At 39.7% G+C, this 19,899-nt stretch overlaps 1 protein-coding gene across 1 annotated transcript; it reads left to right on the forward strand.

Annotated features, from left to right (window-relative positions):
* Window positions 1–1,380: 1,380 nt before the first annotated feature.
* galnt3 (UDP-N-acetyl-alpha-D-galactosamine:polypeptide N-acetylgalactosaminyltransferase 3 (GalNAc-T3)) lies at window positions 1,381–19,674 on the forward strand. Its single transcript, XM_066686876.1, has 12 exons — window positions 1,381–1,844; window positions 1,956–2,283; window positions 3,478–4,093; window positions 6,384–6,556; window positions 9,439–9,588; window positions 10,798–11,032; window positions 12,110–12,227; window positions 12,917–13,117; window positions 14,781–14,912; window positions 15,496–15,597; window positions 16,012–16,164; window positions 18,006–19,674. The coding sequence occupies exons 3-12, from the start codon at window positions 3,591–3,593 to the stop codon at window positions 18,117–18,119; spliced, it is 1,881 nt and encodes a 626-aa protein (XP_066542973.1). The 5' UTR covers window positions 1,381–1,844; window positions 1,956–2,283; window positions 3,478–3,590; the 3' UTR covers window positions 18,120–19,674.
* Window positions 19,675–19,899: the final 225 nt, after the last annotated feature.

Raw genomic sequence — 19,899 nt, forward strand, 5'->3', positions numbered from 1 at the left:
TGTGGTCACACAGCTCTAGGATCCTGGGGTTGTGGGTTCAAGTTTTGCTCAGTGTGACTGACTGTGAGGAGTTTGGTGTATTCTCACCTTGTCCACGTGGGTTTCCTCCGGGTGCTCCACTTTCCTCCCACGGTCCAAAAACACATTTGCAGGTGGATTGGCTACTCAAAAGTATCGCCCTGTGAAGCACTGGCGTCCACTCCAGGGTGTGTTCCTGCCTTGTGCCCAGTGGTTCTGTGTAGGCTCCTTACAAACCTCAACCCTGAACTGGATATGCGCTTACAGATAATGAATGAATTCAGAGGTTTGATGTGAAATTGAAGAAACATACTTTACAGATTTCTTTACAACGTTGGTAATCATGTTTACTAGTGATTGTAATATGACCTCAAATGTAGCCAACAACCAATAGCACAATAGGTAGGGTTGTGGGGTAAAGCCCCTCCTTGGGAGATGGTCTGTAAGTAGTTTGGTGTGTTCCCACAGCCCAAACACATGGTGGTAGGTGGATTGGCTATTCAAAGGTGCTCATAAGCATGAATGTGTTGAATAAAACAGTGGGTAGAATGGATAAAAAAAAGAATTTCATATCAAAACCTCCAATGCCTTCATCTTAACTATTTATTTATCCGAATATGTTTTATTAAGTGGAATTCCCCTATAATGGTGAAATGCTTTTGAGGCTACAAAACTCTTTCCATTCCCAAAGCGTCCACTCTGCCTTACGCTACTGAACCACTGGCTCTTTGTTGTATTTAGTTTTCTCTGTGTGAGGAATGTTTCACTAATTAGGGACTCGGTGTTGCAATGTATCAGCACTTGATTACATCTACAACAGAGAGGGGAGTGCGGGAGCATAGGTTTTCATGACACGTTCGCTCAGGCGCCAGCAGTGTATCAGTTTATACTTCCTTAACTGTATATAAGCAGCACCTCTTCAGCTGGATTATTTCAGTGAATATGCCAGTGAGAACTGACGGGGGGTACATTTACGGTGGATTCCCCTATGGAAAGGCTGTTCGCCTGTAGCTGAGGTGAAAGCCACCCAGCAGCGGTTTCTCTGTGTCCGCTCTCTTTACTCCCCTCGCTCCGAGCACGTCATCCACTCCATGTGTTCAGAGACACGACAAAATACAGCATGGTGGATTAAAAACAGGAAAAAAAAGTTTTACACGACATTATGTTTAACACTTGAGCGTTAACTTTCACGGTGTTGGTTTTAGGGGTTTATTTTTCCTCGTCCACTGTTGTGGGTGCGTGTCACTCCGCGGTTGCTAAGAGATGCAGACCCCCGCGAGAAGCTGCTGCTAACGGCCAACTGTTAACGTTACTAACAAACGTCTTTTCACATTACTGTTGTGTTGGACAGTTTTTATTTTCGTTTGTTTGATTTTTCGACATCGACTTGCCGCTTTTGTAACCGTCTTAGACCTTTTTTGGTTCGACTACAGGTTATTCAAAGTTTCCCGTCTGGATTCATTTATATTTCCTACCACTAGTTTGAGGGAAAGTGATTTGATGCGGTTGGCGTTGTTTCACCACCGGTTTTCAGGAAACCCCGCCCCCTTAAACGCTGATTGGTCATTAGAAAGTCGTTTCCGCTTCTTTTATTTGTTAGTATTTTATGCAATGGGCGTGGGATATTATCACAAAAACCAACCAGAACACAGGAGGCAGGGCATGTCGGGATACGGGTGGAAAAAGAACCGCTCTGAGTCTCAGCAGCAGCTTTGAGGGAGTGTATGCAGTAAAAACCGGGTTCATTTAACTTTGCTCTAACACCGCTGTTCATTTACAGCCTCCAGAGTCACCGAGGCTGGACACTCCTCGAGAGCCATTCTGAAGTACTTAGGGTTATTATTTGTTTAGATTTAATTAAAAAGGCACAGAGGAATACACATCAGCAGCTGTTCTTTCATCATTTTTCGCATGTTTTTTTTTTTTTTTTTTCAAAGCTGAGCTGTTAATCCCGAAGCGATGCTGTGGATTTGGTTTCATCAATCTACGATTAGACTGAAGTTACGCTTTGGCTTGGATGGGTGAGGACGTGTTTCTACTACGCATGTGCGACAGGAGTTTGTCCCCGCCCTCTACCTGAGAGCAGCACACCTGGTCCAGCGAGACGGAAGTGTAGAGTCTAGATTGGATTGCTGAGAGTTACGGTGGGATTATTATACGGTGGTCTCTGCAGGTTCGGGATTACTGTTGTGGATGGTACCACTGAGGACTCGTCGAAACCTTGGATTATCTTTATTTGTACGGTCCATTCTGGCAGATATGCGGGTAAGGCTGTGTGTCATTATCACCACTGACAATCTCTTGAAGGATAACACTGACAAGTTGGAGACCGGATTTTAAGGGTGATTCATGCTTCAAAATTCATCTGAGCTCTTACAGCCCTTTAAAATATTAAATTTGTTTCTGCCTTTTTAACACTGAATCATACGTAACATTACTTTAATCATCAAAGTATGTGTCAGCTCAGGTCAGTATTAATTACTCATTTGTTTTACAAGGGCTTACACTAATGGGCATTGCAGCATAAATTAAAACAAAGTGTAAGGGTTGAACTTTTCAAGTGGCCTCATCCATCTATCCCAAAACATCACAGGGCATAACGTAAAAATAAATAAATAAATAAATAATAAAATGTCTCATCCTCATGATCCTCAGAAAATTGGAACAATGCAAAATTATATAAGTGACTTTTACAAACTGCAGATATCTAACAGGGATGACTGTGTTCACGTAACAGAGTTCGGCAAATGCTGAGGAATCCAACCAAAACAACTTTTTTCAGTAGATTTACTCGTTACTTGGAATTAATCTTTTTACATAGACTTTCATGAAAAGTTAAGAAGACTGTAAAGTTACTTTTTGAGAGATACATGTTTTTATTTGGACTGTGATGATATGTAATTTAAGTGGAGCACAAAGCACACCCCAGTAGTGGAATCTCTCAGAAATCACAACTGCCATTCTATACCTTGCTGAAAGTCTGTGGCTTTCAGTGCACTAATTTAATTTGCCATATGTGCTGCAAAGTGCAGAGAGCACAGACCCTTGTAATCTTAAATATTATCAATAGCTTTTCCCACTGGCTTTAGTGACAAGTTGTGATTTTGGGAATAAGTAACCGGCACAGAAAATTCCTAGAGGACATATAACAAGACATAATGTGCTCATGAAAATATGTCTCTCTCCTGCAGAATCCCTTCTCGGCCACTCTAAAAAAAGATCTTAAATGTCAGTGAAAACATTTATTTTGGATAACTTAGAGGCTGCAATTGGAGCAAAATAAATGAAAGGTTTTTTCTGCTAAACTTATACACAGAAGTTGTTTAAGTAGGCTTGTCTTTCAAGATTACACTGTTCTTAGAACTGTAATTGAGTAATGCCCTCATGGTTGTGATTACAGCAATGATTATGTTTGTCATGGCCTTTCTTAATTCTTTCTCTCTTTTTTTTTGTTTACAGGTTTAGTAGTCAATGATGTTACTCAGAGGGTGTGTGTCAGGTGAAGCTTTGTCTGCAGCATTCTAACCACACACACACACACACACGCCTCTGTTCCTTCCCACCACAAAAGAATGACTGTGTTTCGCAGGCTCCTGCGAAGGCGCTTGCATCCATGGAAGCTGGCCATGGTAGCCCTGGTGTTTGTGACGTTTGTATTCCTGATGCAGAGAGAGGTAGTCAGTCAGGGTCCACAGAAGGAGGAGGAGCCATGGCTGAGGGGGATCGTGGGGAAACGGGATGCCGTGCTGGGCATGGTAATGGGGGCAGTGAATAACTTCAGGGATGCCATGCCAAAGATGCAGATCAGAGCACCGGTCAGGCAGCAGGAGAGCGGGGTCAGCCAGCCGTGTCTGTCCGGCTACTACACGGCTGCTGAGCTGAGGCCAGTGCTGGAGAGACCCCTGCAAAACCCCAGTGCTCCGGGGGCCTCAGGGAAAGCCTTTAACACTGATAACCTGAGTCCAGAGGAGCAAAAGGAGAAGGAACATGGAGAAGAAAAACACTGCTTTAACCTGTACGCTAGTGATCGCATCTCCCTCAGCAGAGACCTCGGCCCTGATACCAGACCCCCAGAGTAGGTAGCCCACCATCATTGTGCTGTAAAGTGATATTCCTACTGATAATGTGTTTTTTTTTTCTCCTCTCTATCCTCACGACGTATTTTTTTTTTTCTTAAAATGGCCAAAAATATAATGCACAGTTGTAGCTGCAGTCTAGAACCCTAACAGTGTCCATATGTAAAGTCAGTTGATAATGTGTCAGTAAAACATTAGCGAGTTAGATAGGGTGACCAGACGTCCTCTTTTACCCGGACATGTCCTCTTTTTTAGACTTAAAAAATGTCCGGGCGGAATTTCACAAACGTCCGGGATTTTGTTTTTCTAGAGCTTACATAGAACTTCGAGAAGTTTCGTTCACAAACTAGTCCCGCCCTCCCCTACTCCGATTGGTTCGCTTGAGTGAGAAGCGAACCAATCGGAGTAGGCTACTTCACCACAGGGGGCGGGGTGAAGTAGCCTAAAATCTTCTGATTGGACGCTCTGACTGTAGAGCTACCGTTATTGGTCGATAACCTTCTCTGTAAACATTTAATTGGTCAGTCTGCACGTCAGTAGTCCTTATTTACGTCAGACAAATCTCAGGTACCTACCCTCATCTCGAGCAGCTATGCCGAAACGGAAATGTAAGTTCTTGGACGAATTAAAAAAGAAATTCCCATGTTTTGTGTAGCAAATAAAGGTGTAAAGGACCTAAAAGTACACACAGGTTCAGCTAAGCATACAACGGCACCGAGGAGCGTGACATAAACCCCGCCCCCCCAGGCCGTGTCCTCTTTTTCACCAACTCAGATCTGGTCACCGTACAGTTAGAGATCTTTTTAACTACTTTATAATGTGTGATGGTTTAGGCTTGTGGTTTGCACAAAGCTAATGAGATTTAAGCTTTCATTATATGTCAGGAACATTAACTCGGTATATCTAGTGCAGCGCTTTGGACAGCTAATGTGTTTTGACTGAGCAACTGTGTTTGTGATTAGAGGAAAATTATGTGAATGTGATTAGTGTTCAGACTAGGATTTTAAGCAGTTATTAAACCTTTTTTTTGAGCTGCTTTGTTATTTTGACGTGAGTTACTCTGAAGGACACTTCACACACTAAATACCATACCATTTTAAAAGCCAAACCATCCATCAAAATATAGTTTTAGCCCACCTCTATAAGGGTTTCTACATCATCATGCACCAGTGATTTATCTCACCTTTCCCCATCAGCACTGCTTTTCCAAATGCTCAAAATCTTTGAGACCCTTGATACACAGTTTCTGAGTGAATTAAATACACGCTACAACACTAAAGGTGTTATAATTTTTAATTCTCCACAAAGGGATTCCACAATTAAATATTTACATTTATTCAGTTTAAAGTGTGATGTACAGCTATGTCAAAGCCTCTTGAACTATGTTAATGCTACAACTAAGCAGTTAGGACTAAAGTCTTCTTAGTAGATGAATAATGCCTAACATTATAGAATTTATTATGTGACTTTTGGCAGAGTCAAGAAATTTGTCTGCAAGTAAAAAAAAAAAAAGAAAGATTGGTCTGCTTTTGCTCTGCTTTTATATTTAAAAAAATACACCACTGTATGCGATGATTAATAAGCTGTAGGCTACTGGAAATACATTACAGACACTATTGCATTTGGCTCTTGTTTGAATGTGTAATTCAATCTAGCGCTATTTTAGAACGTCATTTTTGGTTGACTTGTAAATGTAGCGCCATCTAGTGGTGTGTTAATGTAATCAGTGGTAGACTTTGTAAGAGCTGGCTATTAAATCTGATTCTCATCAAACCTTTACTAACAGATAATAAAAGAATGGATGTATAGACCACCATTTGGAAAAGAAATAATAACATGCATGCTTCTATTTCCAGGAGATGGAAGTCTTGAAACACTTTGTAGATTTGGCGTCTGCTGTTATTGAAGGCAGCTCTGAAAAGCCACAGACTGGCATTTTCCACAGACATTGTTTCAGCACGTCTGCCCAGTCAATGCAGCTGATTTAAGAGAGAACTAGCAGAGGAGGAAGAGGTTCCGTTTTGTTTGGCTAATTAAACGAGTCTCTTCTTGTCCCTATTATATTAACTGGGCAATTTACAGAGCACCAAGCCCGATTTTATTGTTCCTTTCTGTTGTAAAGATTGTCCATCATCCAGTGCACCACACATTTTTCACGGATACATTCACCTTATGGTAGCACACCCTGCTTTTATAGCTGTGAAAGAACAGCACGGACCTCTCATACTCTGTCTCACCATTGTTTCATCTCTCTCTCCCTCTCCCTCTCCCTCCCTCTCTCCACTTCAGATGCATAGAGCAGACATTCCGGCGCTGCCCTCCTTTGCCGACCACAAGTGTGATCATCGTGTTCCACAATGAGGCGTGGAGCACGTTGCTGCGGACAGTCTACAGTGTGCTCCATACTTCTCCTGCCCTGCTCCTCAAGGAGGTGATCCTGGTGGATGATGCCAGCACAGACGGTATCTAGCCAAAAGGATCCAGCACTGCAGGCCCACCCTGGTGGTTCTATGAGCTCTGCTTACATTCAGGGGGCCTATGGTGTAACCGCTCTATCTGGGCTTTAGATACCCCTGGCTCATGAAGAGCTATGGGGCAGGAAGCGGAACGGCTCATGAAAGCTTTCCTTCAGGGGCTTTTGTAGCGACCATGGGGGTGTTTAGTGGGAGACAGATGCTATAGCTTGTAGAACTGGCCTCAGGCTGAGAGGACGAGAAAGAAAATGAGCCTACAGGGAACACGGCATACTTTGCACACTGCAGTCTTCTCTCAATCACCTGCAAGGAGCAGCCTCACTGTTAGGATTCAGTCATAAAAGTGTTCCCCAGGCTGAACACCCAGAGAGCACTCAGGCAGGGACTGGCAGATTGCCACAGGGAATGTGAATCAGTATGCTCCCCTCTCTCTCTGGTTCTCTCCCTCTCTCTGTCGCTCTCATTTGTTGCTCCCTAACTCCTTTATGTTATTGCAAATTCTAATAAGTGCCACAAGTGATGCTTGGAGTCATGCCTTAGAACAGGGGTCCCCAGTCTTATCCACAAATCTTCACATGACTTCAGACACTCTCTCCCTGTTAAAATGATCGCAACACTAAGATTTATTTGAGAAACTGTGCCCTGGTTTATACTCCTCACCAGACTGGACCCTCCTCTTGGTGGTGAACATGTATTAAATAAGTTGAGAAAATGATTGTAGAAATTAAACTTTAAATATATATATATTTTTAATAATTAAGTAGCTTCCACATGATGTAAATATAAAGTAAGGCCATTTAATTTGGTTCAGCAAAAATGACCTTTATCTCAGAGAATACACAACATATATATTTGTATACTGTACTTAAGTTACTGCAGTCTATATTTTTATAAAGTATTTTAATAAGAAAGCAGTGTAATACTATAAAGTATTGTTTTGTTTCTTTATTATTTACGATCCCCAGTTTAGTTCAAAATGTTCTTTCACAAAATATAGCAGCTCTTTTTTGCTTCTCTGTCCATTCTTGGTTGTGGAGATGTAGTTTTCTCCATCAGCAGATGTTTAAATTTAAAGGTATTGCATTAAAACAGAAGAAATACTTTTGTGATCACATTTTTATATTCTTTCAGGCAGACGTTTTTTTAATGTCTCATATACGAGTGTATTTTTTTGTTTGTTTGTTTTTGCATTGGCTTAATAATTAGCTAATTAGACTGTGTTAGACTAAGAGGAATACCAAAAATATGTAGAACATGGACTCCACTACCCGGATTAAGAACCGCAATCCTAGGCTGTTCTCTATTGTTTACTTTCCCTCTGTTTCTCTGCCTCTGTACTTCTTTCTCACTCACTAACACAGTGTCAGTTTACACTAAGGAAGGCCAGCTGTAGGTTTTTAAGCCAGTTTGCTCAGATTCAGTGTAAAACGTTTCCATGTGCCCTATATGGGCTTATCTTTACATATTGTAGTGTTGTTTGCATTTGCCGTTATGATCATTTGAACCACAACGGTTTTTATTTACTCGTCTTTACCCTTTACAAAGGCTCACCAAGTGCACGCCGAACACACACCACATTTCATGGGGCTTAACAGACACATGGGGATGATAGAGGACATTTACAACACACAGGCCCCCTCCCGAATCAGCACAGCAACAGTTGTGTGTACAAAATCCATTTCCAGAAAAACGGTACATTTTTGTTCGTTCTCTTTAACATTTATTTAACTGACAACAAAGTTATAAAGGAAATATTTCCAATGATTTCACAGAACATCTTGATTGTGTTTACATTACTAAAATACAGTTTTAATTGGATACTTTAGTTGTGGCATGGACTTCCAAGGAAAAGATGTTCTCTTAAATCCCAGTAAACTCCACATCAGTGCCTTCACACACCAAGTCACTCCTTTTGAGTTGTGGTTCTTGATGCAGCAGTTGACAGTTGAAATGACAGCGTTTTTTGGAAGTACTCTCAAACCCATTGAAATCCTTCTTTGTAATAATGTTAGTTACACAAAGGTTCAAGAGAATTTCCAAATTACAGCTTCATGTTTTTATTGGGTTTCACACAATGTCCCAATGTTTTTGGAAATGGATTTGTACTTTTTTAAGCTAAGATCGTTCCAAAAAATGGTATAAAATATCTGTTGTTGTACTGGGAGCAAATGTACATGGCTCTGCCCACTAACTAACTTGGGCCACATAGGGAACTGTGACAAATGCCACAGAATAAAGGTTATAATGTTAATATGTGCAGACATATACAGTGTTAACAAAATCATCCAGTGACTTTTAGACCCTGATGCGTCCCATAAAGTGTAGTACATACAGAATTTTATATTCCTTTTTGATTGGTGTTGCCTTCTGTTTGTTTCAGCGACATTTCTAGAAGAACTTAAAAGACAGTAAAATACTGACCATTTCATTAAAGAATGCAATCATTCGTCTAGTTACTTGTCGATGAAGAAATATAAAATCTAAAGGTAACGTTTTATAAAGAACGTCAGTCATTGTTTTAAATTCAGTATGGAGTCGAGTCAAAATGAAAACAACCCTATTACAAGTCATTTATATATAGCTTATAAGGGGTAAGAAATAGAGAAGAAACACTGATAATTTCTTACCAATAATCATCAGAGAATTCTCTCTGGGAAAAAAAAAGGTCTGATCCGTTCCTGTCACAGATCCAGCCTGGTTTTAGCTGTAAATGTTAAGAGAAATGCATCAATAAAAAGTAACATAAAGCTCAAAGTTTAAATTTCTTAGAAAAGAGAATATATATATTCTATAGCTATATTACAATAATATCAATAAGACTAACTATTGATAAAAAGAATAAATATATATATATTCTTGCTCTGTTACAGAGAGACTGAAAGAAGAGTTGGATGAGTATCTGAAGCAGCTGCACATTGTGAGGGTGGTGCGGCAGCTCGAGAGGAAAGGCCTCATTACTGCTCGTCTGCTGGGAGCCTCAGTTGCCACCGGCGACACTCTCACCTTCCTGGACGCACACTGTGAGTGCATATATGTGATGTGAGGAAAATACTGAGTCATCATGAGTTTGGGGCTGTCAGGGTCACTCCGCCATTTCCACAGTCATATACTCCGACACTGTAGTTTATAGCACTTTCAGCCACAAACCACTGCTGGGCTTCTCTTCGAGCAAAACAAACAGCCAACTTATCCGAGGTTGATGATGACGCCTCTCACTGGGAAAGAATGCAGCTCTGTATCATGCAGCTTTGCTTTAGGCTCCTGTTATGCTGAGTGGTTTCACCCACAGTTTGTGCTATTTAAGAAATGTTTGGCCACATTCACCAGTGCCTAACGAGCAAGGGTCACTAGAGCCGAACCAGGATAATGTGACACGATTGAGATGTTTTGGCACATGGTTGTGGTCAGAACCTATGCTCATCTGCCACAACACACCTAAGTAGAGTTGTCTTTATAGATTATGTTTATATTCACTGTGTCTACAAGTCAAATTCAACTATTAAAATGGATATTTCACCTAGCTTTAACCACCATAAATCCTGAATATGGCTAAAGGCTTTCTAAATATTACCTTGCAACATTATAATTTCTAACGTGTCCACCATTTCACTTTGTTACAGCTTGCATTCTTTTAGAGAGACTTTCAGAGACTTTCCAAAGAAATCTAGAATACCTTTCCACACAACATTTTTAAAGTTCAGTCTTAGAAATTGGTTGCATTCTCTGCATCATACTGTGGGAACACCACATGCTTCTTTAATTTAATTGCAAATATGTCTTATTCTATTTCTTATTTATTTATTTATTTATTTATTTATTTATTTATTTATTCGTTTTCTTCAAATTGTTTTCTTTGTCTATTTCCTTTACTCAGTACAAGTTCCTCGATATTTGCACATTCTTTCAGATCTATAGTCTTCTCAGATTGTAAGGATTGGGAGATGTATTCAAGGGTTATTAACTTCTGAATAAATTACCTTCTATATTCTCTGTGAAATTGAAAAAATGTAACCCTTTTTAATGTTGGTAAACAGTTGATGGTCCTGCCTGGTCGTTAGCGGTCCTATTTTGGAAATCATTTTTAGAACTGCAGTATGTGAATCATACACTTCCCTAAACAAGTGATTTATCATTTATCTAAACTTATAAATGGAAAAACAAAAGAATTTCACTCCTACTTCTTCCATAGTCTTGTATTTTTTTTCTCCTGAATATGCTGTTTTTTGTAGGTGAGTGCTTCCATGGCTGGCTGGAGCCTCTGCTGGCAAGGATAGCACAAAACTACACAGCAGTGGTGAGTCCGGACATCACCACCATCGACCTGAACACGTTTGAATTCATGAAGCCTTCTCCGTATGCGCAGCACCACAATCGGGGCAACTTTGATTGGGGCTTGTCCTTTGGCTGGGAAAGTCTACCCGAATATGAAAAACAGAGACGCAGAGATGAAACCTACCCCATCAAGTAAGAAACAATGTACAAACTACAGCCCATGGTAACTGGTTCAGCTGGGGCTTATAGCCTAGAAATTAGAGGTGGGCGATACCGGGAATTTTGGTATCGATCCGATACCAAGTAAATACAGGGCCTGTATCGCTGATATCGATACTGATACCAATACCGCTAGTCTTCGCCACGTGCTGGTGCAGCAGCAAAAGACGGGGGGGTATTGATCTATTTACACGAGTATTGATCAATACCAATACCGTTGGTATCAATATTATTGATATTTGGATTGATCCGCCCACCTCAACTAGAAATTGCACAGTGACTACGTTTACAAAGTGTATACAGTGGAACCTCTGCTAATGAACACCTATACTAACGAACTTTCCAAGATACGAACCGGGCATTTGAATATTTTTTGCCTCCACCAACGAATCACAACTCTAGAAACGAACCCGAGCCTCCGCCGAACCGGCGGCTGGAAATGGCCACTGACCCCAATAGGTGAGTCTCCCAGCGCCCAGACTAGAGTGAGCTTTTAAGATTAGCACATTGTAGTTTTAGCAATTTAGCATTAGTGTAAATAGCAGACATCGAAATTTGTGCTAAGTTAAGCCGTATCTACGATTCGTCTCCCCACATTCACCGCCTACTCTCCGTTATTCCACCCACCCCCCACCTCCCGTCATACAGCCAGTGCCTGTGTTACTCCTCCAGCCAGTCGTCACGTCTTCAAGGTAGAGATGTGTAACCACATAAAACTTTTATTTTTTTTTATTACTGTTTCCACAGTATTTCTTTTTTATTTTTAGTAACGCTACATGTATTTTTTTTACTAATTTGAGAGTGTTGTAAACATATATCAGTGCAAAAAGAGTGACTTTCGGGGTGGGGGCTGGAACCCATTAATTGCTTTTCTATTATTTTAAATGGGGAAAATTGACTCGAGAAACGAACCTTTCCACTTACGAACCGGGTCACGGAACGGATCAAGTTCGTAGGTAGAGGTTCCACTGTGTGTGTGTGTGTGTGTGTATATATTTATATATTTATTTAAAAACTCTCTTTCATTTCATCCTTTTCTGTGCTGTACAGAACACCAGCGTTTGCTGGAGGACTTTTCTCCATCTCAAAGGATTATTTCTACCACATTGGGAGCTATGATGAAGAGATGGAGATCTGGGGAGGAGAGAACATTGAAATGTCCTTCAGGGTAAGAAAGAGCATAATTATTTTTAACACATTTGCAGTGGTATATTGCTCAATATCAAAAGGGATGCATGAGTGATGGATGATATAAACATCATGAACTTGTGTCTGCACACAGTAGATGTGTTATTTTAGGACTCCAAGGGGAACAAAACAAATTATGGCTAAATACATAAAAAATGTTCACGATTCCATTAAAAGTCTTGCAAATTTTGAAGAGGATATGTTATTATACCCCTTTTCATACCTATGTTAACACGGTGCTCTTCGGTCTTTGGTTAAACAACAGCACTTTTCTTATCCTGCCTAAAAAGGCCTGTTCAGCACTCTTATTCCTTCCTGTCTTTTCTTGTATTTGTTTTGCTCTGTTAAACCCCACGTAAACCTGGGTCCAGTGCTGTGATTGGAGATTCTCAGACAGGTCCAAAACTGTGACTGGAGAGACATATATTAGAAGTCAGGCATCTCTAAAGTGCCAGTTATCTACATAAGACGCAGCACAAAATCAGAACGACTCATTTTTATCCCATGGATGTTTTTTTTTTCACAGTTTGCTGTTTGGATTATGGGACAGTACTAATGTACTCAATGCAGAGAATGCAATGTACTAATGTATAATTGTTATGTAGTGGATTAGAATGATTCTCATCTGAAATATTTAAACTTCTTTCATATTTTCCTCTCTCCCTACAGGTGTGGCAGTGTGGGGGACAGCTGGAGATCATCCCCTGCTCGGTCGTGGGCCATGTGTTCAGAGCCAAAAGCCCTCACACTTTCCCCAAGGGCACACAGGTGATTGCCCGCAACCAAGTCCGACTGGCCGAGGTCTGGATGGATGAATATAAGGAGATTTTCTACCGCAGGAACCAGCAGGCCGCACAGATGGCTAAAGAGGTAGTGCTGTGTTTCTAAACACTTAGTCCTAATTCCAGCTGTCATTAGTTCTGCACTGATGTCTTCTAGGAGCATGATCTCAAAATCTCATTTTCTAATGGGGATTTAATAAACATCCTTGTCATAGCTGTGAAAAGGTGTTTTTTCACCCCCTGTTGATAGCACTGACACTATGGGAGTATATGCTGCTGCTGATTGAAGCAGAAGATTGTGGCATTAAGGTTCTTCTTTACATAGCTCTGTTATTATTTGTGTAGCTACTACAGACCAGGCTCAGTCTCATCATGAAAGGTTTTTTGGAGCCTCTCATTGGAGTCTGTAATGAATGCGTGGATTTAGGGCAAGTTTTCCAGACACACAGGTCAACACACAGACTAAAAATGATTTTAAAAACACCCCAAAAGCTATTTATGTGTCCAAAATGGCTCATAATGTCTATGATGGAGAGAATTAAATAAAGAAAAGCTTAGGACAAACTAGGGACAAAGAGTGAAATTCTTTTTAAGTGTTATTATTATTATTGTGGCTGTAAAGCTATGTTTCTTATCTTCTTTTATTGTGTGCATTACTTCATTTCTGGTCCTTGAATTGAAATATTATGGAGATTTTACCAAGGAACTTCTAGATCTTTTAAAGTTACAAATGGTGTTTACTACACACACTGTTAGGCGTGAACTGTAACCTCTCAAGTCTAGAATGTTTGTGTCTGATCTGAAATGATGTTCAGTAACTTATAAAGTGCACTGGGTCACACTGAATGTCTAACAGGATCTCTTGGTGGTTACTGAGCATGGCCTCTTTGGAATGTTGTAGCAATGCTGGCTGGAAACAGTGTGGTTTTAGGACATTCCCCCAGCAGGGCTTTCATCTGACTGTCATTAATATGTCCCTCAGGCCGGGGAAAGGGAGAGGTGGTTGTGAGTTTAGAGTCCCTTCATTTTTGGTCTATAATTACCCTCAGAGCTTTTTCTCAGCATGTGGAATGAAAAATGATATTATACAATATAAATTGTATGTTTTATTCCATTATAACATGTTTATTTGTCTTCCCTTTACTTAACCAGAAAAGTCCCTGAAATATAACTTGTTTTAGGCAGTGATGGCCAAAATAGGCATAGTATGTAACTCTATACTGCATATGCACTCTGGATATTTAACAGCACTCAGAAAGAAAAGACTGGATACTGTACGTTTACAATTAGACTGAGTTTCACTTCATTTAGGTTTTGTTTCATTTGCAATAATATTTTTTGCTTTAATGCATTTCCTGACAGTTCAGCTGCATTTGGTCTTTTGTTTAATCGTGTAAAAATCTTGTGGCTGCTTATATGGTGTGGAAAAATGCTTGGTCATTTCGCAATGTTGAGCTGGTTTCACAGGCACAGCGCCAGAGTCTCAGCCTAAAGCCAAGCCAAGACTTACTGCTTTTTCATGGCTCTAACCGTGGAAATCCCTCACCCCTTTTACAATATGTAGCCAAGACTTAGCCACAGGTCCATAACCTGAGAGGAAAGACAGCTTAAAAGTGGTTCCACACAGGGCCTGTGGGCAGCCAGAATAGATGAACTCCTCTTGGATCAAAGGCGGCTTCAGAATGGAGCCCCCTATCATCAACCCCCACCCCATCCTCCTGCTTAATGTTAGTCTGGGGCTGTTTTCACAGAGATCGTTCGGAGACGTCTCCAAGCGCTTAGACCTCCGGGAGAGGCTACAGTGTAAGAGCTTCTCCTGGTATTTAAAGAACGTGTATCCTGAGGTCTTCATGCCTGACCTAAACCCACTGCAGTTTGGCGCAGTAAGTGTGTGTGTGTGTGTGATCGTCTCCCTCAAATTCTTACTTTCACTTTGCTCATTCTTTAATTCTTTTTGTCTCACATATAGGGAAGTATAGCTAAGTGTGTATATGTGTGTGTGTGTGTGTGTGTATGAATATTATATATATAAATATATATATATATATATATATATATATATATATATATATATATATATATATATACACACACACACACAAAGAGAGAGAGAGTGAGTTACATTTAAGATGAATAGAATAATTGGCTTCTCCATTTCTTCAGCTTTTTTCTTCTACTCTTTTTCGTCTTCCTCCGCCTCCAACCTCTTCAGACCACAGAATGTTGTGTCTGGCCGGTGTGGTTTCCCGCTATGCCTCACTCCCTTCAGAGGGTCTTGGAGAAAGCTTGGCTTCATGTTTAAACAGCTTGGGCCTTACAGCTCTGACTCCTGTTCTCATCCTTCTCTTTCTCTCTCTCTCTCGCTCTCTGTTTCTATCAGTGTATCTTACTTTTCTCTCTTTCTTATCTATTCTATCTTTTAGCTTTCTCAGTGTCAAATCTCTCTCTCTCTCTCTCTCTCACCAGATAAAGAATATAGGGAAGGACTCATGTCTGGATGCTGGAGAAAACAATGAAGGTGGAAAACCCCTTATCATGTATCCCTGCCATGGCATGGGAGGCAACCAGGTATCAACAGTTCACTGTTTGTGACCAGTGACTAACAGAGTGTAATGTCAGTAACATTCTGCTCAGTGTAAACATAGTTAGCTTAGTGTATTTAGTGGTATTTCACAACATCAATTACTCACAGCATGACTCATGGCACCATAGATGTATTTTCAGTTGCAAGTCTTAAAGGGCCAGTATCAAAGAAATCAAATTTCGCTTGCTTTTGCAGATACAACAGATTTGTTTAAGTTTCAAAACTTAAAGCTCTCTCCCTAAGCCATACAGTCCCTGATTCCACAATTCAGCTGGATTCACTGTTATTTACATTTATTCTCATTAATAAATAACACCCCTCTATTCCACACTTGGTCAGTGATCATCTTATCGTCTTATTTTCATTGTGTTCACTGTGTTTTTCTTATACCCTAACAGTATTTTGAATATTCAACGCATCATGAAATCAGACACAACATTCAGAAGGAGCTTTGCCTGCATGGGAAAGAAGGGCCAGTGAAACTAGAACAATGTCAGTACAAAGGCCAAAATACCTTCGCTGGAGCTGAACAGAAATGGGAGCTACGGGAGGTACTGACATTACTGCTGCACTTCTTACACTATTTACTACTGATTCATCAGTGATTCTATCAAATCCTTGCTCCATTTATGTATTTATTTACTTACTTACACACTAGCTGCACTTTACACAGTGTTGATGACAAGTGTAGCAATGGAAATTGCCCACAAGACTTGAACTGAAATATCATTAAATTAATGTTAATTTCTTCCTTTTCTATTGTAAGGTTTCCATTACTGAACAATGTGTGTAACATTGAGTTTTTAGGCTTTTTGTAATTTTATAAATGCTCTTTGCTTTAGTTTAGTTTAGTATTTCTGTTTTTCAAAACGAATGCACATAAAAATACATAAAAAGAAAACACAACAATCAGAATTAACAAGTATCAATAGTACACATGGTAGATCAATACTAGACATGAGAATCAAAACAAAAATACTGACAGAAAAGGTGTAGGCTGAAGTATTACCTTATTACAGTTTTTTTACATAGCTGATGTATCTATTATAGTATAATTTTAAAGAATAATAACTTATCATTTAGTAAGTACTAGAATATGACCCTAGAAGAAGTCAGAAAAGTATGGAAAAGTTTACCGTGGCTTATTTAAGTGCAGACAGTGTAAACACAAGCCGTTTTGTCTGATTAGCTTTATTTTATGTGTAAATGCACATGCATTCATGCGACTTAGGCCTGCAAGTCATAAAAAAAGCTTTGGACACCGAGCAATCAGGGCAAGTAATGAGGTGAAATAATGATGATTTTTTAACAGGCAACATCTACAGGGATTGTAATTATGATTTGGTACAAAAGCAGCATTCAGGAATCTACTAGTGAGAAACCTACTGCAATATTTAAAAATGTTCCTTAAAGAAAGATGGGGAAACCATTTGGATTTTTTACTCTCTGTGGTGCAATTAAATTATCCAAGAAATGTGAGTGTTTATTTGAGTATGTAAAGAAATGTCAGTGTGTAAAGGGTGAGCGTGCAGACCAAGCTGAATACCTGATCTCTGATGCCCCAGACAGAACTTCGTCAAGAATGGTCAGTGTAACCACAGGGGCTCAGTATCATGTTGGCAAGACTTTGTAAGCAATAAGTCCACACATGCCAGTGTGCAAAAGGAAGCTTTCTGGTAACTGTGTCCAGAAGCAATAGTTCATCTTTTTTTTCAATGAAACAGACGCTGTGTCCTCCAGACCAAAATAAAGAAGACCATCCACACTGTTAGCAGCCAAAAAGCCAGCAAGTCCAAAAGCCAGGGTCTGTTATGGGCTGATCTGCACATTGTCCTTTATCGTCTATACTTGTCTCCAGTACAGAATATGTGGCATTTTAAAATACATCATGTGACACCAAAATCTGTTGCATGTCTTAAAACTTGCAGAAAAATGGGACCGACTTACACCCAAACTAACTTGAAGTCTTCAGGTCCTAATCATCATTAGCTGTTATGAAATCGAATGACGGAATAACCAGGTGTGAAGAAATGTGACGCTGTATTGTTTATTCATACAGCTCTACTCCCTTATAATAATCTGTAGTAACTGAGGTGTCTTATATTACGCTACAGAAAGTTTATTATTTATTACAAGAATCCTATAAAAATCCCTCTGTTAGGGTGATGCCTCCTGAGTGTCGAGTGCTTATCCTGACCCTCTCAGTTTCGGTGACTGAGAGCCATGGGAGATCACATGTGATAACACAGTGTGTGATGAGGGAGATGAGGAGTGGAACTGGAAATGTCTAAATATTTAAAATTTAACAAAGATAAGAGTTTTATTTTTTGGTGTTGTTTTCCAGTGTCTTCCTCTAATGGCTTCTTTCTCTTTTCCTCTTGTGGCTGCGCAGGACCAGCTGTTTTATAACGTGGCCAGGAGGCTGTGTCTCAGCGCTCGCTATGAAAACCCCTCGCTGGTCACCTGCAACTCAGCAGACAGGTACCAGCAGTGGGTGTTTACCTGAGAGGACTTAACACACACACACACACACACACACACTGCACACTACACACGATAGTTGCCGATTGCCAGAACAAGAGAGATTTAATTTATTTTTTTATGTGAAGTTACTGCTGCTGGAAGTAGTTATGCATACAGTACACACACACACACATACAGACACACACTACACGAAAAGCATCACAGAACCTTCATGAAGGATGCTGATGATGTCCAGCGAAGTACAAAGTGAAGAAAATGTTTGACCTATTCTCCTTCACTGTTACTGGAAGGGCTCTTGCCATTGCTTCAGAAGAAAACTGATCATGTGCCTAAAAAATCATTTAAATTCTCATCTTTAGTACCATTCACATTCAAATTCACCAAAGACTTTTTAAGAGTATTTATAAGCCCAGATTTTTTTTCGAGTGCGATTTCTCTCTACACTCTATCCCCTCCGCACTACACACACACCCCTCCCCTTAACACACACTCCTTCTGAGCCCTCTTTATTTTCCTTAGGGTACGTTGAACATATTAGGACTATTTGAAGCATTTTCACACTTCTGTTCAAGCATATGATGTGTATTCATATGTTTTTTAACATTCATTCTCAGAAAAACCTTGACTCAAGATTATGTCCTTAATACTTTTAATTAGGAAACAACATTTGTACATTATTCTATTTAATTTGCATTTTTTCATACAGCTATTTTCATTTTATTTTGCTACTTAAAAACTGTTATGTTTTACTTAGGAGTCAACTTTCCATCTGGGAAAGAGAATGTAGTTCACCTTCAGTCTACACAGTTGAAATTTAAGACCACTGTTTGAATCTTTGAAGGTACATTTACTGTTTGTGCCTTTAGTGAACAAAAATGCACTTGTACAGGACTTTTTTCTGAGAGTGTATGGGGACATCTGGCATTTCATGTTTTGATATTGAGGAGGTGCTGTAAATACTCTGAGCCCAAATGAAACTTATACCCTCATGCTCATAACAGATTTATGCATTTCGTTGCAAAAGATAAACATTGGGGTGATTTTTATATGAAGAAAATATAAGTATTTTGTCTGGAATGCAGATACACAGTTCATATCCAGTCATGGATTAATGGGACTGGTCTTTACTGCCTATACGACAAACTGTAGATTGTCTTTTTCAGCAGAAGAGGGCACTCTGAGCAAAGCTTTGTGTCTGAATTGCAGCACAAAAAGCAGTAAATGGTGCAACACGACAGATCAAAAAACTGCAGTGTCATTTCAAGCTCATGTTTGTCTGTAAGAAATTTAAAAAATTAAGTTTTAAAACAAAATTATGAACTTGTGTTCTCTACATCAGGAGAGGGATTAAAGGTTGATTTCAAACAGAGCCACAGCAACTGTTAAACCAATGAAAGGAACTGTTGGTATTTTTCTGTCAGATTCACAGACAAAGCTGTTAATGCATAAACACTACTGTGCCTGGTGTTTTATAATAAAATGGTTTTAGAAATATGGATTGTATTCTCTTAAAATATACCTGTCAAGGATTGGGAGGGGAATAATAGTAATGCTACAAGAAATCCTATAAGGCTTTTACAGTAACTCTGGCTTAATGGAGCTCAGGCAAGTATCAAATAAATAGATAATGAGAAAATAAGTGTGAAGCTATATTATATTACTTTGTTACAGCTATACCCATCCAATTTGTCCCTTAAATTAAAAAAGACTTTTATTTTAGGCACTTCACCTGTAGTACACATCTGCACCTTTCATGTGATGTACATTTTCAGTTTTTCCTTTGTGGCTGTTTTATTACATTA

This window comes from Hoplias malabaricus, chromosome 12, assembly GCF_029633855.1.
Source record: "Hoplias malabaricus isolate fHopMal1 chromosome 12, fHopMal1.hap1, whole genome shotgun sequence".
NCBI classification, from domain to species: Eukaryota; Metazoa; Chordata; class Actinopteri; order Characiformes; family Erythrinidae; genus Hoplias; species Hoplias malabaricus.